Source organism: Cheilinus undulatus, linkage group 22 (genome assembly GCF_018320785.1).
Source record: "Cheilinus undulatus linkage group 22, ASM1832078v1, whole genome shotgun sequence".
Lineage (NCBI taxonomy): Eukaryota > Metazoa > Chordata > Actinopteri > Labriformes > Labridae > Cheilinus > Cheilinus undulatus.
In genome coordinates this window covers 21,548,719-21,576,128 of record NC_054886.1, presented here as the reverse complement: position 1 = coordinate 21,576,128, position 27,410 = coordinate 21,548,719, and the positions used below count along the sequence as shown (strand labels likewise).

Genomic DNA, 27,410 nt, shown 5'->3' with positions numbered 1-27,410 from the left:
GGCCCAAAGTCAACTTTTGATAGGCCTGTAGGAAATCCTTAAAATAAAGCGAGTCAGGGCTGAAACTAAATGTAAACGGTGATCATGTTGGCAACCAGCTGATTGATTTGTAACACTCTGATGGATTGGAGCAGCAAATAGCAGCAACATTAACCAACCAGGGCCTCCTGAAATCTGATTGGTCACCCCAAAATTCTTAAAATGATTGGCTATATGCCTTGTCAGCCATTAACCCCCATTTAAGGACAACTCAATTACCAAGCATTTCTAAACCTACATTAGATTGTTTTTACTAACTCTAATACTTGAGGTGAAGTATATGAAAGTGGCCCCACCCTTCTTATATATTTGTGAAAAAAAAATTGACATTGCTAAGCTGTCTGTGCAAGGAGAAACTATTCTCTTTGCCTGAATCTGTTGCAAATTGTACCTGTGTCTTCTATGCACCCTGCAAAACCTGGGATCCCTGCTTTCTCTTCACGTCAGGGGAAGGGGTATCCCATTTCTCTTTTGAAGAAAGAGAAATACCCCTTCATACCCCTTCAAGGGCTAGGCCTAAGGGCCAAGCCCTTGAAGGGGTATGATGGATTTCCCACCATGCACTGCATTCACTTGCAAAATGGCACAACGGACTACGAAAGAGGCGCATATACAGTATATAAATATTTTCAGCATTTATTAATGATAATAGAAAATACAACAGTTGTGTTTTCTTATATGTTCAATCTTTAGCTACTAAGGATGGGAGATTATTGTATTTTCAGTATGTACAAGTGTAAACCAGGGCTGTTAGTTGTATAAATATAAGAAGATCAACATAGAGATCCATTTTATGAATGGAATGGTTGAGACTTTATTGTCTCCTCTGATGATGCACTGTTTATCTACAGTGTTGTGATGATGAACAGCAATCAAGTGGCAAATATTTCTAAAGGGAATGTTTTCACCCCTACCCCTGACCAGTCTATTTCAAGGGGAAGGGGCAGACGAAGGGGACGGGTTAAGGGGTGGAAATGGGGTCGGCTCTTAGTCTAGTCTCCCTCATGGAAAACATTTTTAGTCATAGTTTTTGTAAAATTAACACTGCACTGAGGGGTATTATACAGGTCTTAGAGCAACATATTCTTCCGTCTACATGTCATTATGAGGGACGTCCCTACTTAAGTCAGGAAGACGATGCTGAATCACATCCTGCTTTAGCTAAAGCAGCACGGCTTCATACTTAAAGAGTGCAGGTGTTAGACTGGCCTGCATTCTGTTTAGGCCTGTCTCATATCGTAAATGTACAGGGCATGATCCATCCATCCATCTTCATCTGCTTATCCGGAGCTGGGTCACAGCGGTAACAGGCTAAGCACCCAGACACCCCTTTCCCCAGCAAAACTTTCCAACTCCTGCTGGGGATCTTGAAGCTCTTGATCCCGGAACACCTCCGTAAGGAGGCGGCCAGGAGGCATCCTGATCAGATGCCTGAACCCCTATACTGGCTCCTTTCGATGCAGAGCAGTGGCTCTACTCTATCTCTAAGGCTGAGCCCAGCCACCCTCCGGAGAAAACACATTTCGGCCACTTGTTTCTGCGATCTCAGTCTTTCAGGGCATTATGAGGTGCAAAATATGACAACAGAAAGCCAGCACTGTTGAGTAGCTTATGAGGTAAATCAAGCACTAATGGGAACAAATTCTACTTTTAGTACTTTTAGTGTTTTCATTCACTAGAGTGTTATTAGAATAAAACGTGATGTAACAGTAGCAAACATACTCCTGTCCCAACTTTTTTGGAACATGTTGCAGGCATCACAAAGTTTATCAGTTTGAACAAGATTAATCTCCACCCTGTATTCAGCTGAATAAAGGTTGAAAAGAAGAAAGATAACAATTTACTGTTTTCCGTCTTTACATTTCAAACATCATCTCGTCTTTTTAGGAAATACCATTTGTATCATATGATAACCCTCCTAAATATTTTGGAACCTCTTTCAAGGAGTCAGTTCTCTGCCAGATCTGTACACTTTTGTCCAGCAGGGCCGAGCAGGATGCTCGATACTGGCACTAGACAGTCAGATTGTTTGCTCAAGGAAACAGATTTTTATAGATCCTGCTTTAAGATTCAGTTTGACTTTTAAGTGTTTTGCTCCATTGGCCTGCAGCTCAGTCTGGGTCCAACATCTCATGCAATTTTTTAAAATGGAATATGGATGCAAACTTCAATGATGAGGAAATGGATGTCAGATTTTCTGACACTGAAAGAGTGTGAGAAAATAACTTATGTGGAAGAAGGAAAAAAAGTGGGCTGCTATGGACACAATCAGCATGTCCATCTTAACCGGGCCTCTATTTAGCCTTGAGCGAGGACATCTGGTCACTTAAGTGGTTTTCAGTACATCTGAGATGACACACATACACCCACAATACTTAAATTCATATGCTTGACTCCTGTTTGCCCTACCAGCAGCTCATATTTGTGCAACATTTAAATTTCCAGCATCTGTGGAACGTGCAAATATCTCATGCTGTAATCAGGTATCTGATTATAGGCTATATTTTGATTCGAGTTTCTTATATCACATATTCAGTTTCTCATGCTTATGCATGAAGGTCTCTGGGGTACAAATGCTTTAAAGTGTTGATTCAATCAGAGAAACTTTTGTTGTATGACATTCCTCGTAAAGTTTTTGACATTTTCCCACAGGTATAAGATACCTTTCACATTCGTTCTTCTCATTCCTGATTAACAGACTCCTCGTTCCAAAAAGTCCAATATGAAACAACTTTGAAGACAGAGATAAATCAAAATGTCTCAACAGCTGCCTTATCTAACAAAAATGCACTTATATGTAAAGATCTTGGTCATCTTAGCAGGCTGGTGCTCTCGTTTTACTGCTGGGATTTATGTGTTGTTACAGATGCCATCACAGTTTAAGTGACTGCAGCTAAAAAGTGCTGAGAGTCCGTTCTGGCTCCTTTTTCCCACACAACACTGTCCCAGTTTTTACAGCAGCATTGTTTTTTACCCAACAACTGAATATTTGTAACCCCAGTAATGTGAAGAATATTAAGTACCCCAAACCAACATCCCCTGCGCTGTTTCCCTCTGCTTTGGCACTAACCCGTGAGGCAGCCAGTTGACCCGGGTCATAACAGGGTGTTTATGACCCTCGGAGAGCAGCTGAGGGCCCCCCTGCTCTGTGAATTTGTGCATCCTGGAGAATGCGGGCCCCGCTGTGCAGCTAATGGGCCCTATCCAAGATGACCCCCCCTGCTTCGGCACACATAGACATGTCTCCCTGAAGAGCTGGGTTAATGTGTCTTCTGATATCAGATCCCCTCCGCTGTGAATTCCTCCAGAGATTCTCCTCATCACAGGGGATGTGCGGTTAAGGCACAATACAACAAGAAAAAACAGTCAGTAAATGATCGCAAACAGAAACAGACCTTTTTGTTTTTTACAATTACTGACTTTTCCCACCATCAGGATTTCTCCAGAGTACAGTGGTGAAATGATATGGTCTGGTGGAAACACTATGGTATGAATAACAAAGAGCTTCTTGCATCACTAGGCTCCGATTAAGTCTATGATTGTTTTCCTTTATTATTCATCTCCCCATGGTATCTGTCTTAAATAAACCATTACAATTTGTAATCTCTATTCACAGATTTTACATAGAAATGCAGAATCTATACATATGGGACCTGTTTTGGTACCAGAAGTGCTCTGTTTTCCATTTCAAGTGCATTTTAGTTCAAGTTGTGAAAGGGAATTGCAGAATGCTTTGTGATACAATACGGTCTCAAGCTCACTCTTTTGAAGCATGATAACTCTCTAGTAAGTAACCTACTATCAGTGCAAGTTACAGTTTCAACTCTTCTTATCGTGAGTCTCTGGTCTGAACTAAATGTTCACTTTTTTGTAAGAATTTGGACCAATCATGTCAAAGATACCATCTACCTGCTAGTTGTTTTCCTAAATTTGTCCCACTTGTGTTTGCCTTTACTTAAAGATGGTGAAATAAACAACAGAAGAGCTCTAATGCGATCTTTCTTTCTCAGGTTGCTGTATTGACCAGTGATGGAGACGCTGTATTCATCAGGGAATTCACTCTGATTCGACGAGACCACCTTCCAGAGGAGCCTCTTCATGACAGCAGCCAGAAACCAGAGGACTCTGTGAGTACCCGTTTTAAAAACTTCACAATCTCAACTTAAACATTTACTTAAAATCTTTTACTTATTAAAGAAAAAAAGTCAGATACTGCTACAAAGCCAGTTGAACCCAGGCAATGAGTTCAAGTAACAGACACTCCGGGGGGGTGAAAAATCTACCTCTGTGATGATTAAAAATGAAAAATGATAGCGGGACATAGGGAGTAGAGGGCGGGCTGACCTGGCTTGATGTAAAACAGGGTAGCATAAAAATACACACACACATACACTTGGTTCTTTATGCATAACATTATTCCAACTCCGTCATCAGCTTTGTTGACAAATGAATTTGCTTTAGCTGCTTTCTCAACCAAATGTGATTAGTTATTCTAATGTCTGAATTCCTTTGTGATGTGATTGATCCTGGTGCAATTGACCAAAGGTTTAGACTTTTATCACTTACATGGGTGCGGGGTGACATTTGGACATTATGTAACCACCTCCTCACTGACCTGACTTGTGCTCTTGTTTTCTGGTTTATAGTGTCAGCTATTCATGCCAGTACAAAAAATTCCTATGCTTTTCTGTCACTGCAATCTCTGCCAAACACTACAGCAATCCGTGTTGCTTGTGTACCTTTTCATACTACACTTTTTCTCTTCCAGTCAACTTTCAAAGGAAATGCCTTGATACAGCCTCTGAGAACAGCCTGCCTACAGATTTGGCTGGGCCCCTGACAAACCCAGAGAATGGACTCTCCCAAGTTGTGATTTATTGATGATATCAATAAATTTGTGTTTTGTCAGTAGCGTTGGTGCTAACATCCTGGCTAACAGTTACATCTTTTTTGAGCCAAAAAGCATGTCAAGCTATTATTGGGTTCTAATGTTGAAAGTGTTTCTTTGTGCCACTTTTTAACCAATTCCCCACCAGATTTTGCCACCATTATTTTCTGGTTTTCACCATTTTGCGGAATTTGCACCCATTTTTGCCTCTTTTTGACCAGTTTTTCTGCTTTACACCTATTTTGCTGCATTTTAACCAGTTGTCATCACCTCTTCCCACCAACTTTGCAAGTTTAAACCCATGTCTGCCGTATTTTAATCCCAATTCACTGCTCTTTCTATCCATTTTTGCCACTTCTAAAGCAATTCTTACCACTTTCTGCCTGTTGTTGATTTATTTTGCAACTTCTTATTTTTTTTTTTGGCTTTTTGTGCCTTAAATCAACAGAGGAGCACATTGGATAGAGTCACAAATGGGACGAGAGTGAGGAGAGACATGTGGCAAAGGACCACAGGCTGGATTCGAACCCTGCCGCCCGTGTACATGGGTCGCGCCTAAAACCACTAGACTATCTGTTGGATTAAAAAACAATAGAATATGGTTATCATGGCTTAACTTTACAATAGACCATGATTTTGCTGACCTCCATGGGCCCCAGAGAGTGCTCCCCTTTATCCCCCCCTTATTGATGGCCTTGTCTGTACATGACTATTCTTGAATGCTCATGGCTGTGTTCAACCAACTACAGGTACAGTGGGGGTCCCTGGTCTCTGGCACTTTTATTTTGGGGATTGTGGGCTGAAAAGGTTGAGAAACCCTGTTTTAGAGAAATGAAGAGATAAAGAAAAATAGATAGATAGATAGATAGATAGATAGATAAATAGATAGATAGGCGATGCAACTTAATAAAAACGTTGCATTGAAATAAGGCTGAAGCAGTCACCGTGAAAGCTGTGAAATCCTGGGATGGCTGATGTGTAATTGCTAATGTGTATGACCCCTCAAGGATGAAAAGCCCTCTTGCACCTTTCATGAACTGCCATGCTTCACTAAATGACCCTTGACCTGACCCTATAGAATATTCAGCAGCCCTCTATACTCTCTGAACACTTACTGAATGATCTTCTAAAACAGATGATCTGCTAAAACTTGCCCTCACATGTTACAGGACTTCATGAAGGCTTATTTCAACAAGCACATATGAAGTATAACCCTTTAGAGGTCATTCTCACTTTTAAGATGGGATCAGAGCGTGCTTTCTGTCACATTATTTCCTTCTGTGTTATTAAGCTTTATATCCATGTTAATTTTTCCATACCTCCAATCATAAAACAATTTTAAACAGAATTTTAATCCATCTTTGACTTTTAGAGGCTATTTCATATCCCAAAGGCAGGACTAATGGAAAAACCATTAAACCCCCTGTTAGAAGTCAGGAGTAAAAATGTAGTGGTACATGCATTTAGCGCGGTAGTTAGAAACCACAAACAGCTACCTTTTCAGCATTGGGATTTTATATTGTAACCAAGTACAGTGTGATTTATGATGTACTGACCTCAAGCCAATTTTTGAATTTGCATCAGCCAGTATTCAAACCAAACATCACACAAACTGTAATCTTATATCCACTCCCACATGCTGTATTCATGCCATCCAAGCCTCAGTTGCTCTTTATGGATTTCATCAGTTTCATCAATGGATTTGGTCGCAGTATTTTTTCCACAAACACTTCAAAATAGTTTTTTAATCTCTCATCTGCTGTCTTTCCAGGAGTTGGATACTAATTCTGTGTCTCTGTCTAATATATAACTAGAGCCTATATAACTATTTTTATAAAGTGTGTGGCGTAGAAAGAGAGAATCAACGCAGCAGACCACACACTAACAGATTCTGTTCACTCACTACCAGTCTCCACTCTCAAATCTCAAAAGCGGAGTTAACAGAGAAAACAATCTGTTGTAGTTAGATGTTAGCTGCCAGCATCTATTGTGGTACCAGTTTTGGTCTAGCTCCCTTGTCAGTTTGTCGCTCCTCTATTTCTGACATCCTGATTGGTTATTATAAATTTGGTCAGAGGGAGGGAATCATACGGACAATCGGCCCGATCATCTTATTGTGTTTGTCCGACTTCAGCCTACCCTAGCGTTAACACTGGTATCTGAAGCAATTTACCTATGCTTAACATTCAGCCATCCATCAAATCTGTAACCTTGCAAAGCAAGAGCCAGACTCTATGTCTGTCAGCAGGCAAGTACATCTTGCAAAGCTTCAATCTGAATCATTTATACCAGATCTGAGAATGTATCAGACCAATCAGCGTCACTTGAGGAGAGGCAGAAGCTACGGTCGGAGTTTAGTTTCACTGCAAGCCAGTTAACAATGGCTGCCACCAATGAAGTGATTTACTCATTCATGATGTAGCTATAGTGGCAATTTATCAGAACTGGATGACATTTGTTGATTAAAGGAAGAGCACAGAATCACACTGTAAGCTTTTCTTGTAGGAAAAGATATTTTTACACTTCGGCATGAGTCTGTCTGAGCTCCCCCCTTCACTGGACGCTAATATGAGAAGCTTAGCAATTAACGTGTAGTAGGAACAGCGTGGTATGACAGTTTTTTAAGTAATGAATGGAGATAAAGTGGTATATAGGCTGTCAAGGGTTAAACTTATGTATAACTACTCAACCGAAGTGAAAAGGCCACGAATCAAAGCATGTTGACCTTGTGATGAATTCAACAGTTTTGTACACATTTTCCTCTCTGTAGACTTCTTAGTTAACACAATTTGAATGAACATTTAACTGAGTGGGGAAATAGACATATAGGAACATGCCTACTAGCTACTAGCTAGCAACTTACAGCTGCATCAAACTAGGTTTGCTCATGTTTCTCTCTGTTAACCAGTAAATAATATTTTTAAAGAAAAAAATTGTTGTTTGATTAAAGATGTTAAGTGGTATTGTAGACTCGACTGACTAGTAGCCCTGGCTTTCAGTTTTTACAAACTAAACAGCTAAACAGCTAAACTAGCTGTTCCATGTTGTATCTTTGCTAATAGTAAGCTTGATTCCAAGCCAAGACAAATGCGCCTTACTTAGCAAGCATCCCAGGAGGAGATCTGATCTCAGACTCCAAAGTGTATTCCTTTATGTTATTTGTTTTATTTCCATGAGTGTGTGCCAGGCTTAGCTGGTGGGCAGCAAGACTGACCCTCCCAGCACCCTTAACACAACTCCCAGAGAGGACTACCGATGAATTGTTCTCTCTGAGGGGGAAGTGTTATTTCTGGCAGCCTGCTTGGATGGAATAGAGCCGTCTTCAACAGCTAAAGCCTGACATACCTTTGTAAATTAACCCATATTTATTAACCAATGGGAAGCATACACTGCAGAGCTTCAACAATGTCAGCACCCATAAACAAAGAGTAGAGGGTTTATTGGGCTGAGAAGTTCCTGAATCTTAATGTGTGGGGGGTCTGAGGGCTGAAATTTTGGCGGTGGAGTCTGAGAAAGTCCTTTTTTTTTATGTCTGAATGAATAAGACAGTGAAGATAAACACAAGAAGCAAGTCATAAATCTTACTATGAGTAGTCTTACTCTTCGTTTGGCCATGAATGAACTTTTCCAGGATGTTAGGTTGAAGTTTTAAGAGCAACAGCTACCTTAGAACCTGCAGAATATGTTTGAAATTATGGCAAAACTTACAGATTGTCAGATTTTTTTGTTATTTTTACAGTTACTTTGTTTAAAAGAGAAGAGTGAGAAACATCCTTTAGAAAAAGAACTGGAGATAGAGACTAACAGCAGACGGTTTTCTCCTCTGGTGGCTGCAGTCTAGACGGCAAATTTGATCATCCTGTCAACAGACAATTTTAGAGTGGGTTACTGAAAGGTGATCCTTCATTTACTAGACGAGTGTGTGTGCTTTTTATGTGTGCAGTTGACAGGCTTGTGTTTAAGTGAAGGGAAGTTTATCAGAGAAGCAGTGCACAACTGTCTACAGCACTTTCATTTATAAGACAATGAAGACTGGCTAAAAAACAAGCCTGTTTTCATTGACTATATGTAGACATTGAATGTCTTTGTTTACACTAGATTTAACCTGGTCCACAATGAAAGACTTTTTTAAACCTTAGCAGATGTTAATAATGTGAAAGATTCACACATGCCAACTATTAAAGATTGATAATTACAATGCCTTTATAAAGTATTCACTCCCTTAGATATTTAACCCATTTATTGATTTTATAAATCAATCATGCTCATTATGGTTTGGCGTGCACATCTGGATGCTTGATGGCCTCTCTAGTCTCGTTCTTGCACAGTTTGTGAGGACGACCTGATGTATGTCGGATTTACACACATGCCATATTCCCTCCATCTCTTGGATTTAACTGAACTCTGGGGGATGCTCAGTGCCTTGGATTTCTTTTTTTAATCCATCCCCTGACTTTTAATAACCTTTTCTCTGAGTTGCTTGGAGTGTTCTTTTGTCTCATGGTGTAATGGTAGCAAAGAATACTGATCAACCAGTGACTGGCCCTTCCAGACACAGGTGTCCAACAGCCATGTTGCTTCTAAGCACATCTGATCACTCTTAATACACCTCATACTGTAGGAAAATTTGCATAGAGAAATTAAAACCATGAAAAGCCATGATTTCGGTACTTCTCTCAAAATGGGGGAGTCAAACACAACCGCTCTGACTTTCTTGGAGCGCATACCCCGCTATGATATCCATGGACGTCTCTGATTCCTCTTGTTGATTTCACACAACCAATGAAGCACTGCATTTATGGCTTTGTAAGTAGAACTGGCTCTTTAATGAGAGGTCCTGGACAAATCAACCTGATTATACTCTGTTGTTGACTGAATTTCAGCGTTGAAATCAGTCAGTGCTCACTGGAGCTGCTCTGAAGCTCTGAAGATGTTTAAAACATATTCCCTCACCTCTTTGAACAAACAATTTTACACAGCAGTGTAAATCCACCTGCCAGCCAAGGTTTTTAGCTCTTGCAGCTCAATGTTGGACTTCGTTCTCCAGCTAATTGCTCGCTTTGTCTGTTTGTTGGCAGGATTCTGTTGTTTGTGCACTCCTTTTTTGCTAGGAGTTGGCTTTGTAAAAGAGGATTTTGTGAGCTAAGAAGGCAAAATGTTGGCCAAAAAAGTGGTGCACATTTGTAAAAATATTTCAATCTGAAATACTTCTTAGCTTAGGAAGCCACCTCACACTACTGTGGGCAAGAATGCACTGATTGCTGCTATTTGGTCACTTGTTGTGTTGTCCCCACCAATAATAGCCAGGATATTATGGGTTGTGACAGTTAAGTGTTCGGTAATGATGGTCATTAGAGCCCCACTCTGCAGCCATGACATGACGCTGGCTGTGAGGGCACTTCCACTTAACCTGTTGTCACACGTTTCATGGAGTGGCGGTCAGTCCTTTTTTGGCACCATTTTATTTTCTCACCTTTCCTCCCTCTCATCTCAATCCAAAGATGTTTTTTCTTTAATGCTCCATGCTCTGCCTCCTCTTCCTCCCTCACTTCATCACATGCCAAGGGATTCAGGCCTTAATGTTTTTACATGCTCAATTGCACCTTAGGCAGGAACAGTCAGGGGCATTTTTTTTTTTTCTTTTTTTAAACCTTCAGGGGGAACAAATGCCGAGACGGTTCCGCCTTTTGGCAGGGTGTCAGGGTTCGAAGTAATTGAGGCTGGGCGAGCGGGGCCACAGGCCAGTTTGGGTGGCAAGCTGGGGGAGTTAAAGGGAGACACTCAGTGACTGATGCTGCAGCAGCTCGTAGAGAAAGAGGCCCACGGCTCAGCTGTATGCTGTCTTGGCAGCTGTGTTTTTCATGCAGCGCCAGGTGGAAAGGCCAACCGTCTTGCACAATTAAACACTTCATTTGTCTTCATTAAAAGGATGGGCATGTTAGTTTTGGCAGGCAACGAGGATGTTTAGGCTCAAGATTTTTTTTCCACTACGTGCTGTGCCCCCCTTGGTGTTAACACCACTTTAAGTTAAAGCTTTAAGGAGGTTCTGAGCTTTTGATGTTGTGAAATTGGCTTACTCGTAGCCAGTGTGTATGACCTTTGTAGCCTTAAAGCTTCCCTGTGGTTTCAGCCTGAAGTACTGCTGCTGTTTTTCCTTTTACAAGAAATCAAGCCAATGGTTTTACTGCATCGGTCTTAATGATTTAGCAAGTAGATATGCATACAAGAGGACTCTTGAAGGTGTTTTGATGCCCTGACATAACATGATGTGCCACCTTTCACCCCACTCCCCCCAGTCCCAAGAAATGCCAGCAGGTCAGCAGAAAAAAAAACAAAAAGGTTTTAAAGCCTCAAAGTTAAACGGCTCCAAAAAAAAATGAGGCATGAGACAAATAGAGGCATAAAAAACCCCAAAATGAGAAAGCCAGAATTAGTCGTCTCTTAATGACAACATTCAATTTAAAATTGAAAAATGGAAGTGGCATAAATGGGTTAACAGAAGAAACAATGGACTGAAAGTGGCAAAAATGAGTTCAAGTGATAAAGAAAAAGCAGCAAAAATGGTGGAAACGTTTAATTAGTGGCCAAATGCCTCAAAAGTGGTAAAAATGGGCAGAAAAAGTTGTGAAAAGTGTTTGAAAATATGCCAAAAATTGGTTAAAACTGGCAAAAGTACTTTAGCAGAGATGAAATAAGACTTAAAGTGGCAAAAAAAGAGTAAAGCAAAAAGTGAAATGCAGTAAAATGACCAAAATTGGGCATAAAGAGTGATGAAAAGGTGTTATTAATATTGGTATAAATGGCTGAACAGGGGCAACAGAACAGCAACAGAAAGCAGCAAAAATGAGTTACCAGTGGCAAAAATGGCATCAAAAGTGGCTGAAACATTTAAGTATTGGCAAAATGTCTCAGAGGTGCTGATATAAGGATTTACAAGTGGCAGAAATGGAGGAACAGTACCAAAAATGAGCAGAAAAAATGGTGGAAAGGTTTTAATGAGTGGCCAAATGCCTTAAAAGTGGCAAAATGGGCAGAAAAACAGATGAAAATTGTTTGAGAAAGTGGCAAAAATTGGTTAAAATTGGCAAATGTAGTTTAGCAGAATTGAAAAATGGGCAGAAACTGGCAAAAATTGGGCAGAAAAAGTGATGAAATAGGATTTAAAAGTGGTTAAAATGTTCGAAAAGTGTCAGAAATGGGTTGACAGTGGCAAAAACGGCATCAAAAGTTGTCGAAAGGTTTTAATGAGTGGCCAAAAGTGGGCAGAAATTATGATGAAATAGGATTGAAAATTGGCAAACATTGGGGCGCAGGTGTCCTAGTGGTTTGAAGCGCACCCCGTGTACATGGTCAGGCCAGGTTCAAATCCAGCCTGTGGCATCTTCCCACATGTCTCTCCACACTTCTCTCATCCCTGTTTCCTGTTCCGTCCACTGTCCTCCTCTGTCAATAAAGGCATAAAAAGCTCAAAACTAAATCTTATTAAAAAAAGGATGCTATAAGATAGGAGCCACTCAAAATCCTTGACAGTGATTGGCTAATTGTCTTCACATCGATTAAAGGAAAGCTGTGATTTAGGCTGTTTCATGTACATTGGATTGATTTTACTAACCTTAAGATACCAAAGGTGAGGTTTATCAAAGTTGCCTTTTAATTCTGTATTTTTCTTCATGTGGCCCTCAGTAAAAAATGTTTGAACCTTTTTTGCCTACATAAACTAAAATATTCATATTTAGTTGAACTGATATTTGATCATTAAGTCCCACAAGCCTTGTGAAATCATTGCTTTTGCTTTCATTGATTGGATTCTATTTGGGAAGATGCCTCTATATGTCATTGAATCAGGGTTTTCTCCATGCCAGAATCTGAAAATATCCCAACTCTGCTGACACGGATGTGCAGAAATGCCTGGGTGACTCTTTGTTTGTGTTTCTATTGTTTCTAATAAAGACTAGAGCGAACCGGCAGCAGACTTTTGAGACATTTGCCTCCCTGACTTGTGCGCTCTGGCTGCCTGCTGGTGTTTGGCTCCTGCTAGCGCTGTTTGCAGGCTCGGTCCCAGTGTTCTTTGAGAAAATGCTGAGTGCTGGCGAATGTGGTGTGTAAAAGCCACGTGGCTTTGGACTGTGGATCTTACTCTCACCCCTGTGTTTGTTCCATCAACATATGTGTTCAGTAAAGCCTTGGCCCTCACGCTGCCACATCGAATATCTCCCCCTCGCTTGATGTGGTCACACACTAGTGCACTGTGGGTACTGGAGTGGTGTTTCTGAGGTAATACCACCAGGGACAAAACCTCACCACAATACAACACCCACATAACAAGTGTGGGTGTGGGTGAATGCAGTGCAGCCGATTGTGTGTGTGCTGCTGGCTACTGTTGCATGCATGCTCTGCAGAGAATCTTGCACAGTGTCCCCTCATGTAATCCCAGAGTTGTTTGTATTTGCATGCTGACATTTGCAGTGAAATATGGGAGCCATTTTTACGCCTTTAGAGTTCAACACTATCACATGTCGCACATGTACACAATCCAAAGCTGTGTCTTTGATTAATGGCTGAGCCTCTCCCACCGCACACACACTCACACTCCTCTCTCCTCACCTCCTGCAGAATCAGCTCCTCCTCGGCGTGTGAAGGCACGCACACATTTTCTGGGCAAATGATTGATTTCTAATTGTTTACATTTCAGTGTCCTACTTGCAGATGTTTGTGTTCCACTCCACGTTGGGCATGCATTTACACAGGCATGCACAAACAGAGACACACTTGTTCAATAAGGACGTGTTGATGCCAACAAGTTTCATCCAGGAATTTTTGGATGTATTAGCGCTGGGATTTTTGGCACTTCGTGCACCGATTGGCTCACAGCATGGGTGATTGTTGCCATTAAGCCTCTTTATTTCTGTTGGTTGTGCTTGTGTGTTTGGGCACGTGGGCAGCAGCTCTCAAGGTCTTTGCCATGAATGTGGTTTCACTCTGGATGATAAAAGAAATTAAATTTTGCTGCAGAGTGTAGCCAAACAATAACATCTCAATCAAACTCAAGAGCTGCTTTTTTAATGTGTTATTCACCCTCTGGTTCTTGATTTTAAATTAACTGACTTACCACATGATTGATCTCTAATATGAGCGTGTGTACGAAATGTTCCTATTCAGCCAATACTTGCATAAGCAGCAATGTTACAGTTCTGAGTTACAGATTTAATAACCTTCTGCTGAACAATCCTTGCCACCCAGCAGAGATCCCAGTCATTAATGTGGGCTCCAATGACTCTATGAGGGAGGTGATCATGTCCTCTACGATAGCAGGACAAATAGTAATGGCATAAGCCTCCTGAGATTTCAGTGTGTTGCCCCTTTACGGAGAGCATGCTAGAGGCACCTGCAAGGAATCTAGGCTATACAGCCCTTCAGAAAGTTACAATTACTCTGCATAATTTAGTGAATTTTATGCAAAAAAGAGCCAATAAACATAGTTGGATCAGTTGTATGCAACTATGTTGAATAACTGTGTGCTATAATGAAAAAAAAATCTCCCAGAAAGGCTCCTTTTTTATTAGGGATGCATGATATTTGATTTTTGCCGATATCCGATAAGCTGATATTTACAGATTCATTTTAGCTGATATTGATACCGATATATAAATATGCTTTTTGGATGAGAAATTTCAGTCCTTTTGGACACTTTAAGGTTGGAGGATGAGCAAGGAAACAAACTTTAGTCCTTAAAAAATAATTAAAAGTTTAAATTAAAAGAATGAGGTTTAATAAAGAAAAAGACCTCAACCGACATAGGTCTGTTGGTTCAGCCTAAAATTCCCTAAAACTCACTAATTTATAATATGGATGAAATTTACAGTTGATATATGCTGAAATACACAGGCAAAATATCAGATGTAAGTATTGGCAGAAATTTTGGTATCTGCTGATACTGATATCAGACCAATGATATCGTGCATCCCTAGTTTTTAGCACAATTTTGCGATGCAACTCAAGGTTTTGTGTCCTCTGATCATCTGTTCTGACCTTTTGACTTCAACAGAGACCACAACAACAAAGTAAGCTAATACAAAGCTAAAATGAGCCAATTTCCGTTGTTTTGCCACATTCATTCTACTCTACCTTTAAAATCCTCCCAAGGCCGGCTGCTGAGAAGCACCCCCACAGCATGATGCTACCACCACCATGCTTCACAGTGTGGATGGTGTGTTTGTGGTGATGGGCAGTATTTGGTGTCAAACTTAGCGCCTTGTCTGATAGCCAAAAAGCACCAAGTTGGTCTGATAAGACCACTTGATCATGGAGCTTCTCACATGCTTTTTGGTGAACTCTGGTGGAGATTTAATCTTCAACAGTGGCTTTCTCTTTGCTGTTCTGCCATAAATCTTTGACTCCTGAAGCTTGTATCTCCTTCAGAGTATTCATTGGTGTCTTGGTGGTCTCTCTCCTACTAGTCTCCTTGCACGCTTACTCAGTTTGTGAGAGCGTCCTGATCTAGCCAGATTAACACATGCTCCTTCCATATTCCTTCTATTTTTTTGATGAGGGTTTTAACTGACCTCCAGGGGATGTTCAGTGCCTTGGAAACTGTTTGGTGGACATTGTGGTGGTCTGTATACACGTGTTTATAAGTATGCTTTGTCTTTCCAAAGCACAAATAAACTAAACTACTTAATACTTTTTTTTACACTCTCTTTGTAGCAAGTTGTAGCTTCTGGTCCTGAAAAATGAAGCCAATGTTGAATTACAAAATACTTTAGTGTCCTCTTGAGGCCAGCTACAAAAGCCATGAATCTTTATCAAGCCAAAAATGCTGTTTTTTCAGCAGGGGTAAGAATGTGGTCTAAAAACAATGAATTCATAGATGTCATAGTTGGATATGTGGCTGATTTGACCAATAAATAGGTGCAATGTTGCTGTTTGGTAGCTCCATCTTTTCGCCCATTTTACTGAAAGGACTGAAATCGGGTAAAATTAGAATTTTCAAAATGCATACTCCCTCGTTACACCTCTGAAGAAACCTCTGGTTGAAACAGTTTATAGTTTACTATAATGAGACTGATGTTGCAGCTACACATGATCTGGTATGATTTCAAAATGCCATACTTAATGACGTTAAAAGCCTGATTTCTAAAAGCTATAAACAGCTTGTGTCAGCAGGGCATGAAATATTCCAGCTAGTCTGCATGAAAGCTGTGTGTTCTTTAATAATTTCAGGGTCCATATAGCAGTGCTAAACTCAACAACTCTGGGTCTCCTAGGCTTTAGTTCTGCTTAGTGAGATGCTGGTGGTCTTCTCTGGTGCATCAATAAAACCTGCTGTAAGTTCTCCGACCTTAAACATAAGAAAATCAGGAACATAAAGTGTGCAGACTTAGAGCAGGCCAACATGCAGGCTCACACCCTCTTGCACAGACAGTTTTTCACTCTCCAGGAGCCCTGGGAGAGAAAGTAATCTGTTCACAAACCACAAAATTGAATAATGACCCTGACACTGCTCCAAGTTGAATAGTGAATAGAGCTTGCAACACAAGAAGGCATACTTACACACAATCTTTGTATAACACAGAGGTAACCCCCTGACTTCAAATTAGCATAATTTAAAGATCTCTCAGGTTGTGGGCAAACTTAATTTAAGTCTCTTGTACGCTGCTTCAGAAACACTCAGACACTTAATCTCTAATCTTTAGCAAGCCATGGAGTAAAGGAGCTTGCCAGTCTGTAGACTGTATTTCTGAAGGATTTCATGTCCTTAGATGGTTCTAACTCCTCATCTCTGCTGGGTTACATGTAACGACACAGATATTCAAAGACATACAAATATTTTTCATGCTTGGCTTAAAGGAAGCATGAATATTACAAAGTTTGCTGTTTGATCAATTAAGAAGTTTATGTAAAATGTTCATGATATCCATGGAATGCACAGCAGAATCAGTATGGTTAAGTATTAGGTTAAAACAAAACAGGATAAAGACATGAATAGTAACAAGCTATTCTTTTATTTTACCATTATTACATAATAATGCATCTGTTGAATTATTAACATACCTATAAATTCATCCATCCATGGATCCATCCATGGATCCATCCATCCCAATCCATCCATCCATCCATCCATCCATCCCAATCTCTCTGCCTTTTTGTTCATACATGGAATATGTTTAAGGTGGCTTTCACACTAGGGAATCCGAGTACACTTGAGCCCAAAGTCTGGTTCGTTTGGGTAGTGTGAATGCAAATGAACCGCGCCTGGGCACCAGGCCCGGGCCCACTTGGGGATGTGGTCTCAGGCGCAATTCAAGTGGACTCTGGCACGGTTCGGATAAAATGTGAATGCAACCGCGCTTGGATACGGGACAGAGCATCGTATCAGCTTTATGACATCATCGTAAAAACTAAACTTCTTTCCACAGCGCAGCAGTTTGTTCACATTTTTCCTCAATAAAGGGCGGAAATCATCAGAATCCAGCCAATAAAAGGCCTGTTGTAACTTGTCTTACAGATGAACACAAGTTGGAGTCAGTGAGAGGAGATGCAGAGGTAATAAAAGTTTCCTGTCACCTCAAAAACCGCTGTATCTGCACAGCGTGAGCCCATTTAATCCTCTGAGCTGTAGTAGATGTGCAGATATGAAGAGCGAAGTTGCTGGCATCTTAAAAGTGATTTTAATCATCCATGGCTGCAGGATGGAGTTTTTGCCGGGTCAAAACTAAAATTATCTTCGCTCAGGTCATGACCCAGTGGTTGCCATGGTAGCTTCTTCTTCTCTCTCCTCCTTTGCGGGGTTGTAAAGCAGCTACGTGCATACCGCCACCTGCTGTTTCAGACAGAGTACATACGCAATGTGCCCTGGCACGGTCTGATGTTGCTGGTGGGAAAGCAAGCCGGGGGGGAATCACGCTGCGGCGGGGTTCGAAACAACTGGGCCTAATGTGAAAGCGCCCTAAATACATTTGGTGCAGATAGAAAGGTAGAAATTGCCGTCATAGCATTTCATCCAGTTGCCATCTCGACATTAAGAGGAAATGCTGGACCTGAGGTAAAGATGGGCAGACATTCACTAATCTGCGTATCAAGAGATTCAGAGAATTTAGAAACAGCAAGGGACAAGACTGAAGGTCAATATTAGATGCCAGTGATCTTCAGGCCCTCAGGCACCACCACATTTAAAACAGACATGGTTCTGTAATGAAAATCACTTCATGGGCTCAGGAACACTTCCAGAAATCATTGTCTGTCAACACAGTTCACCGTGCCACCCACAAAAGCAAGTTAAAGCTGTTTTATGTAAAGAAGAAGCCATATTTGAACACAATCCAGAAACGCTGCTGTTTTCCCCAGGTCACAGCTCATTTTAAATGGACTGAGGCGAAATGGAAAACTGTTTTATGGTCAGATGAATTGAATTAAAAATTGATTTTTGGAAACCATCTTCTGGACTTTATAGGGGAGGGATCACCCAGCTTATTATCAGCACAATGTTCAAAAGAATGCTCTCTGGTGGTAGGGGGTTGCATTAGTGCCTAAGGCATGGGCAGCTCACACATCTGAAAAGGCACTATAATGCCCATAGTGCCCTGTCATGTGGTGCTACAGTATGTTTGCCCGGCCCAAATTAAACCAAGCTATGAGCATGGGGAAAAACAATCTAACAGTCTGACTATATGCATATTTCCTTCTCTGTTGCACAGCTCCACTAGTTGCAGTTTAATTGGTCTTGCCCCTGAGTACTGATGCAGGAGGTTTACACGCTGATTGTGAGCACGACCCTGTGAGCATGAGCATAGAAACCACAGCAGCTTCAAGAGCAGGGGCCTATTCTGTCGCTCTGGTAACCTGGTTTTAATTCAGGATGATGCTTCCCAGATGCACCGGACACAAAATTCAGTGAAGCTGATGTTAAGCACAGAAGCAGGAAAGGCCTCATGTGTGATGCCAGACAATTTCAACGGATCAAGATTTGTGTGAGTTTTTCTTCCTGGACGAGCTTTGAGAACCATTTTATGTAGATCTACAGAAGTTAGAGGTAGAAAATATAATGATAGAATGAAAAATGTTTTTTCAAGCAGCATCTGGTGCTTTGGGGGATGCTCCCACAACATGCCTGCAAACTTCCTGGATTCCTTTCCCCCAGCTTCTTCTCAAAACCTCGACCCAAATCGTACTGAAAGGTGACCCAGCGGAGCATCAGAGCTCCCAGATTTATGAGCCCGCAGCGCAAGATGAAGATCCTGTGATGAAAACATTGTCTGGATGCTTCAGGCCGGGAGCCAGGGTGTTAGTTGACTAAAGACAAATATTCAGAGTTTCATTGTCCCCAGATGAAAGGCATGCATTGAGAAGATAGTCAGTGTCTGATTTATGGTATTAATCTTTGCATCGATGCACAGCCAGAAATGAATATTTGTGGTCACAATAAAATCCATCAATCATTCGATCGCTGAAGAAATCATTAAGCAACCAGAGCTCACCTCTGCTCAGCTAGAAGTTAAAAAAAAAAGGGTAGAAAGAAAGCAACATCTTTTTCAGCTTATTTCCGCTGACCCTCGATGCAGTTAATTTCCTCCAAGTTAAAAATGCACTCCATGCCGTTGGTGTATGATTTGTGGCGCCGTGGTTTTACAGGTTGCACCACAAGCAAATGAGCAGCATTTCTTGCAATCACTTTTTCTGAATGACCTCACTGCAATAATGACAGGGGGATGAAGGCTTCTTTTTCTGCTCGGTCTTTCACTGGGTTGCCTTACATGATGGAATGATGGGTGGAATATCGAGGTGAGGATGAGGGGCCCGGCGCTGTTTCTGCCCTCAATTGCACGGCGGCGCTTGGCAATAGACACCAATTAGAGGGCGTAGAGTGAAGCCCTTTTCGATGAGCTCAGCCTGCGGCTCCTGTCTGGCACACATAAACACTCAAACAGAGGCCCCATAACGGCTATTCTTCCTGGATCCTGTTTGTGTTCATCCTCACAGCAAGAATTTGATGATATCAAAACAGAGAAGACCCGTTCATCTCTGCAGCGTCTGCTAATGGTTTAAATGCATACCGTGTTTGTGATGTATGGATTTGTCTGTGCAGTCTGTGGGCGGGAGGGAGGGAGCATTTATTTTAACACCCTCTTATTTTGAGTCTCATGCCAGAAGCCAGGGGTTTATGTAAACCTCCTCCCCACTGAAGAGGGCTTAGACCACCCCAAACATTCCAGATGAGCCTCCTCAGTGTTTGCCCTCCTGCTGTTCCACCTCCCATTGATTCTGAGCATGTATGTATGTATGTAATGCTTTACTTCTCAGGCACTGAGCATGTTGGAACTACGAAAGCATATTTTATTTGCTAGCATTGGCAAGAATGTAAGTTGGCAGAAAATTCAGACTTGAAGCTTGCTTGACTCATTTGACATTACATTCATGGTAAAACCAGACAACCAAAATAATACCAGTTTCTCCATTCACAATACCCTGATGCATCAAGACAGAAGGATTACTGCAGCAAATAGAAGCATGAATCACACTAATATGCACTACAATCTGCTCCATCTCAAAGTCTGATTATATAGCATATCACATGTCATCTTCAAGCACCAACAGTCCTGAAGTTCAGCAGCTTTATGCAGTTTGCTCTTGTTTTGTTATTCTTATCCTGACCAGGGGTGGATACAACAGTTGCAAGGGCTGACAAAGCAGCCCCCCAAAATCGTATTGCCCACCCCCAAATCCTTACTAATAATATGCTTTTTGCCTTGCTAGCTGTAAAAGGAAAGCTGTGATGTATTTGTAGTTTTTATGGGGGTTTTTTTCAAGGTGTTGGGAGTATTGCATTACAGAAACTTTTGTTACTTTTTATTATAAGTCATGGTGTAACGCCATTCTTTTCAAAGTTATTAACCCCACTACAACTGCAGAAAAGGTTTCTTTCACAGCCAAAAACTTCATAAAGGTTGGAAAAAAGGAACATGAGTTACTTTCTACTTTCAGTTACTTTTTAATAGTTTTAACAAACTCCAACTAGTTATGATTTTTCAGTAACTTTCCCAGACTTTACTAAGTATATCTTAACAACACTGGACTGATCTGACTATCTTTTGAGCTACAATATGTAGAACTTTTGTACTGAATTAAACAAGACTAGGTTAAAACCTCATTTGGCTGACCATCTGGGATGCCTCTTGTGATCAGCTGATAGCCAGCTGATCCCAATTGTTGCCTCCCAGCTCCCGCAGCAAATCACAGCTCTTTCTCTCAACACAGCAGTGCATTTAAACATGATGTACTTCTCTCTAATCCCTGCTTGCATTAATGCTGAGGCACCACGTTGCTGCTGCTGCTGGCAAAGCTTAACCTCCTCCACCCCAGCCTCCTCCTTTATAGCACAAAGCTAGTTGCACCCTCATATTCAGATTCATGCTACTATGGATTCATTGCATTTGAACTAATTTGATTGTATTCAGGACACACTGTCATTAATGTATCTATATTAGGATTTGTAGCCATTCACCTCCTGGAAATTTAAAGCATGCTGCTTGACTAACCCAGGGAGCATGTTCTGAGCAGAGCCCTCTCTGCCCAGTTAAACTGTTTATCCGTTTTGCAATTAAATGGTTAAAATGTATGACAGGAGTGTTCGTGACTCAACAAGAATTAAAAAGGCTGTTTTGCATGAAAATAGATATTGTGTGCCTTGGGTGAAAAAAGTTTGAAAACCACTGTATTAAATAATATGCATGTGATGATAAAAAGTGCATAATGTTTAGCTTTGAAAGGAGAACAGCTGTCCAGCAATTGGACTGTCCTTCCCACATGTTGAATAAAAGTAATTCAAGAGAACTTGTAGTTCTATCTATAAGACACAAGATGCTGCTGTTGAGCTGTAAGCCTGCAACAGGAGAAAAAACTTGTTCAGGGGGCTTTCTTTCACTTCAGATGATAATCCTGTCACTCATACATAGTTTTTATGACTTGGGAAAATGTATCCGAAAACATTTGAGTGTACGCCCCTTAGAGGCCTTTCCCCCCAAAGTGCTTTTTATTTGTTGTCAGCTTCTCTTGCAGTTTTCTATCTATTGAGTGTAATGTGTTGCTTCCTTTTTAGAAAGCAAGGTGTAAGAGAGAAATTCCAGCCCAAGGAAAACAGTTTCCAATAAGGTGTAAAGATAGACAAAAGCTTTTCTGGATAATAGTGAGGATAACTCATGGATTCCCTCTTCCTCCTCTCATGCTGTTCAGCTTTACTGTGTGAACAGCCGCGGCCTGTATAATGCTGCAAACACCTCTTTGGTAGGGAGTTCACTACAGTAGCATATTTAGACAGCTGTAAGCCCAAAAGCTCCTGAGAAAACAGGGCAAAGGGTTTTTTTTTTTTTTTATGTGGGAGCGGGATGGGATGGGGGGTGCACTGATCCATTGCAGCTCTCTTCCTGTGCGGTTTCTCCTCAGCCATGCATCCAAACGTTTCCTCTCCCCCTCCATCACCTGGGCAGGCTTTGACTCGATGCTAACCCTGAGTGAGGACACATGAGGTTTCTTTCCACGAGCGTGCACTCTGTGATTCTGTTTTGTAAACTGTGAAAGAGAAACTTGATGTGATTTCCACATTTCAGCAGCGCTATAAAGGAACATAGCCCAAGGCGTCAGCTTTGCAATATAAACTGACTTATTTTATTTAAGGGGGATGATGTATTACTTGGCATGGTAGCACACACAGCCTAGATATAACGCAGGGTTTCTCATCCCTTTCTCTACCTCTCTCTCACTTACACACATAAACACAGCGAACCCACAATACCCTCAGATACAGGCCTCTATGGCCAGCAGCAAACCATCATCATTGCACAAATCCTGTAACTCCATATCTCAGATAATTTGACATTTCCCTCTACAATCATTATCCACAGACTCCACAACCATAGAAAATACATTTGTACATGCCCCAAACATGTCCTTCAGTAGTGGCCCTTCTTTAGCAATGAAGGTGACATCTATGAGAACATTTTAGAAAGATTCTCTTCTAGTTTATGTTCCCAGCAACTCTAAAAGTACCGTCTGCAAGTATCGAAGCTTTTTCAGTCTGTTGACATACAGAACATTTTTAGCTAGTCTTGCTGAAAACAGCTGCTTCCTTCTACCAAAAACAGAGTTGACCTTGTGAGCTTGGATAGAACATTGAAAGTAGAAAAAAAGCCCAAAAATCAGCTAAAAACTTTAAAACCTGAACAGCAGAATGAGCTGAAAACTCATCAGTCTAAAGGAGAATTTACTAAAGATGTTAGCATGTTAAAAAGTGAATGTCTCGTTGTCTGAAATATACTGAGCAGATATGTACTCATGTGGACAAAATTGTTGGTACCATTCTGTTAAAGAAAGAAAAGCCCCACGATGGTCACTGACATGACTTGAAACTGCTATAAGTAATAAAAATGAAAAAATACTGAAATAAACTAATGAAAACCAAACATTGCTTTTGAATTGTGGTTCAAAAAACAAACTAGTGAAACTGACCTGGACAAAATTTATGATACCCTTAGAAAAGATGTAAAATAATTCAACCATAGGGGCAAGTTAAGCTTGGCATTTCGTAAAGGGTGAAAAATAGTTGCTTTTCTGTTTGGTATCATGGTGTGTACCATACTGAAGACAGACCACAGAAAGCTAAAGATACAGTTGTCCCAGGAGATTAGAAAGACAATTATAGACAAGCATATTTAAGCTAAAGGCTATAAGGCCATCTCCAAGAATCTTAATGTTCCTGTGACTACAGTTGGACATATTATTCAGAAGTTTAAGGTCCACGGGATGATAGCCAACCTCCCTGGTTGGGCCACAAGAGGAAAATTGATGACAAATCGAAGAGACGGATAATACGAATGGTAACCAAAGAACCCAGAATAACTTCCAAAGAAGCACAGTTGGAACGCACCATCCGTTACTGTTTGAGCCACAGTAGACTTAGTGGAAGACGACCAGGGAAGACTCCACAGACTGGAATTTGCCAAAATGCGTATTGACAAGCCACAAAACTTACGGGAGAATGTCCTCTGGACAGATCAGACAAAACTTGAGTTTTTGGCAAGCCACATCAGCTCTGTGCTCACAGACACATAAATGAAGCGTGCAAAGAGAAGAACACTGTACCTACTGTGAAACATGGAGGCTTGGTTATATTCTGGGGCTGCTTTGCTGCATCTGGCACAGGGTGTCTTGAATCTGTGCAGGGTACAATGGAATATCAAGACTATAAACACATTCTGGAGGGAAAGTTGCTGCCCAGAGTAAGAAAGCTTGGTACCAGTTGCAGGTCATGGGTCCGCCAACATGATAATGACCAAAAACAGCTTAAAACACCCAAGAATGGCTAAGAACAAAACATTGGACGATTCTGAAGCCCTGATCTAAATCCTGTTTAACATTTTGGAAGGAGCTGAAATGTGCAGCCTGGAGAAGAAACACTTCAAACCTGAGACAGCTGGAGCAGTTTGCTCACCAGGAGTATGTTCAGTGCACCATGCTAGAACTGAAGAATTAAATGCCTTTAAAACAGGGAGAAGAATGAACTCTTTATGGTCCCACACTGGCTCCATTGGTCCTCCAAGTCATTTTCTGAGGATGCCTATTCTGTTTTGTCTCTGTTTATATACAAAACCATGGTGTCATGCATTTTATTTTGACGGTTTCTTGTGGTTTTAGTGTCTTGAAACTTTGCCACAGCAAAGTGCACCATCAAAGATTTTCTTCACTGTCATCAGGCAAAGTTTGGAGGAAAAAGGTTCTTTGAGGCTTATTTGTCTGGAGGCTTTGGTCTAAAAACGATAATGTGTCCTGTGGGATATATTTCCTTGTTGACCTTCTCATGAGTGTTGTGTATTTGATATGCCCGTGGTTTTGGAAAGGACATGCAGGACAGCAGGGTGTGAGTGCTCTTTTCCACTTACATATACGCTCTGCTCGACCGTTTTCGACAAGCTAAGCTAAAATTCAATCCAGCAAGTTCTATAAGAGAGGAGTGGAAAGTAAAAGAAGACTTGACAGAGTGACAGTCTGAATAAGAGTAAGGCTTTACTGGAGAAACTATGAAAGGGCGCATGAGTCACGATGCTCTTTTTCCACTGTCTTCACCACTCATGGCTACCATGTCCGTCAGTATCTGTTCCATTCACTTTCTCACCAATCCTGCTCCTTCATTGTTAATAAAGGGTGCTAAAGTTGGAAAAAAAATGGAAATCCATCCGATTTAACACACTGAAATGGACGACTGTCATCTATTTCCTTTGATTTTGCCCGTCACATCTTCCCCGTGTGTCTCAGCTGATTACAGAAGCATATGTGTGAGGAATGCCTGATTGTAGAGCTGCGCTGTGGCAGACTGATGGATCGTTTCCTCTCTCTAACTGTGGGTGCTGCAGGACAAAGACCAGTCGATGTGTTGAAGTGTGGCTGCTTGAAAGAGCTGTCAACACCCCCAGCACCACAGTAACTTATGGACAGAGTTGTGTTGCATAAGAAGTTACATCATGTGTCTGATATGGAAACAAACAAGGGTCAGGAGGATTTTGCGTCTATGAAATGATGCGGCTGTAAGTGCCGCATTACTTCATGGTAATGTGCCGCCTCTCTGTGATACTTAAAGTTGTTTTTCCTGCTAATTATTGTGAGTTTGCTTGCTAAATATCAAAATAACAATGACCCAGAGGGCCACATCACAGGCTCTCTATCCCTCTTTTTTCTCCATTATGCTCTATTCAGGCTGTCTTCATAATGATTTGCATGTTTTAGCATGCACAGTTTGACATTGCATATGATATCAGAACAGCCTTCTATTGGTTGACAGCCCCTCACAAAGCAATATGCCTATTAGCATTCAATCAAGCCAGTGCCATTAAATGATCGGATTTTAAAAGATGGATTTAAAAATGTGGATTTCATTTTTGAAGTCTCTGAAAAGTCACCTATGTTCCAGACTCCCTAGAAGCGCCTCCATAAGGTCTACGTAGGAATGATAGCATCACTGAATTGGCGCAACAGTTAGCTTCAAGAGGGAAGAAAGGAGGGGGTTATGATTTAAGTTCAAAAGTAAATGAACTTGGGGTGCAGGTGGCCGAGTGGTTAAGGCACGCCCCATGTATGTGGACGACCCAGGTTCAAATCGGGCTTGAGGCTCTTTACCGCATGTCTCTCCCCCGCTCTCGTCCCTGTTTCTGACTCTATCCACTATCCTCCTCTGTCAAGTAAAGGCACAAAAATGCCCAAAATAAACCATAAAAAAAGTAAATAACTCTTAATAACTTATTTCACTTATGTCATAGATGACAAAGCCAAACTGGAAGGGTTTTAAAAAAAAAGTATTGAATAAACACAGGAACTCACCTAGACTAATACCTACATTCCAATTGCATTATACCTGCATCCTTCCTTATGGCCAGAAGGAGCTGCTCTACTGTGTGTAAGAGGGTTGTAGAGTACAATACGTTATGATACGATACGGAACAATACGATGCGTTAGATATGATGCATAATGATACAAGATGTTTTGATTAGAACTATGAAAAATAACGTATCAGCAGGCTCTAATTAAATTGCAGAATTAACTAGTTCATTTTTTAAATGCATGTAGCGCATGCACAGAATGAGCCTCTCAGTATATCCCACATTTCCACCCAACCTGCACTCGTCACCGCTCTAACCCAGACAGAGGACAGCAGCTATCCAAAAAAAAGAAGATAGATCATTGTGATGAAGATAATGCAGGATTGATTCTGGGCATAGGCGATATAGGCGGTCACCTCGGGCGCCATGCTGATGGGATGCCGTCATGAGCCCTCTGCGCCCCTTGATTGTGAAACACACAATTGCCAAATGGATAACAAAAATGCTGTAGACTAATTATTATTGCTGAGGACGAGGGGCTCACTTAGGTTGGCAACGGGGGACTCAAGCCTCAATATGTGATTAATCATGGTTAATCAACAGAAACCTGTGATTAATTTGATTAAAATTTTGAATTTTCCACAGTCCCAGTTCTGATATGATACAATACAATATGATACAATATCATACAATAATATGCAATACAATACAGTACTATATGATATGATATGATGCACACTACAGTACAGTACACGTTGATATATGATACAGAATGAAATAATATGAGACAATAAGATACAATATGAATTGGTATGATACAGTAGGATACAATATGAAATGATAATCTATAATAAGATATGATACAATACGATGTCATACAATACAATACAATGCAATGCAATACAGTACGAACCAATAAGATTTGATAGAATCTTTTTTTTTTCCTTAGGAAAAATTGTCATGGCCCTAAGTGCTGCACACAATAACCTGCCTCCACAGTGGCAAAAATACTACAGTAGCTCACTGCCTATAGCCTATATTGCATATATGTCACGATGCAATATGATAGGTACAATACAATACAATACACTTTGTTTCCCCCTGGTAAAATTTGTCTATAGTG

At 41.0% G+C, this 27,410-nt stretch overlaps 1 protein-coding gene across 3 annotated transcripts in view; it reads left to right on the top strand.

Annotated features, from left to right (window-relative positions):
- Positions 1 to 27,410, top strand: part of adamtsl3 (ADAMTS-like 3) — a 151,561-nt gene that overhangs the window by 61,533 nt on the left and 62,618 nt on the right. For all 3 annotated transcript variants that reach the window (XM_041779584.1, XM_041779585.1, XM_041779583.1), the window contains one exon: positions 4,050 to 4,166. In XM_041779584.1, coding sequence (XP_041635518.1) covers positions 4,050 to 4,166 — 117 coding nt within the window. The remainder of the gene's footprint in view (positions 1 to 4,049; positions 4,167 to 27,410) is intronic.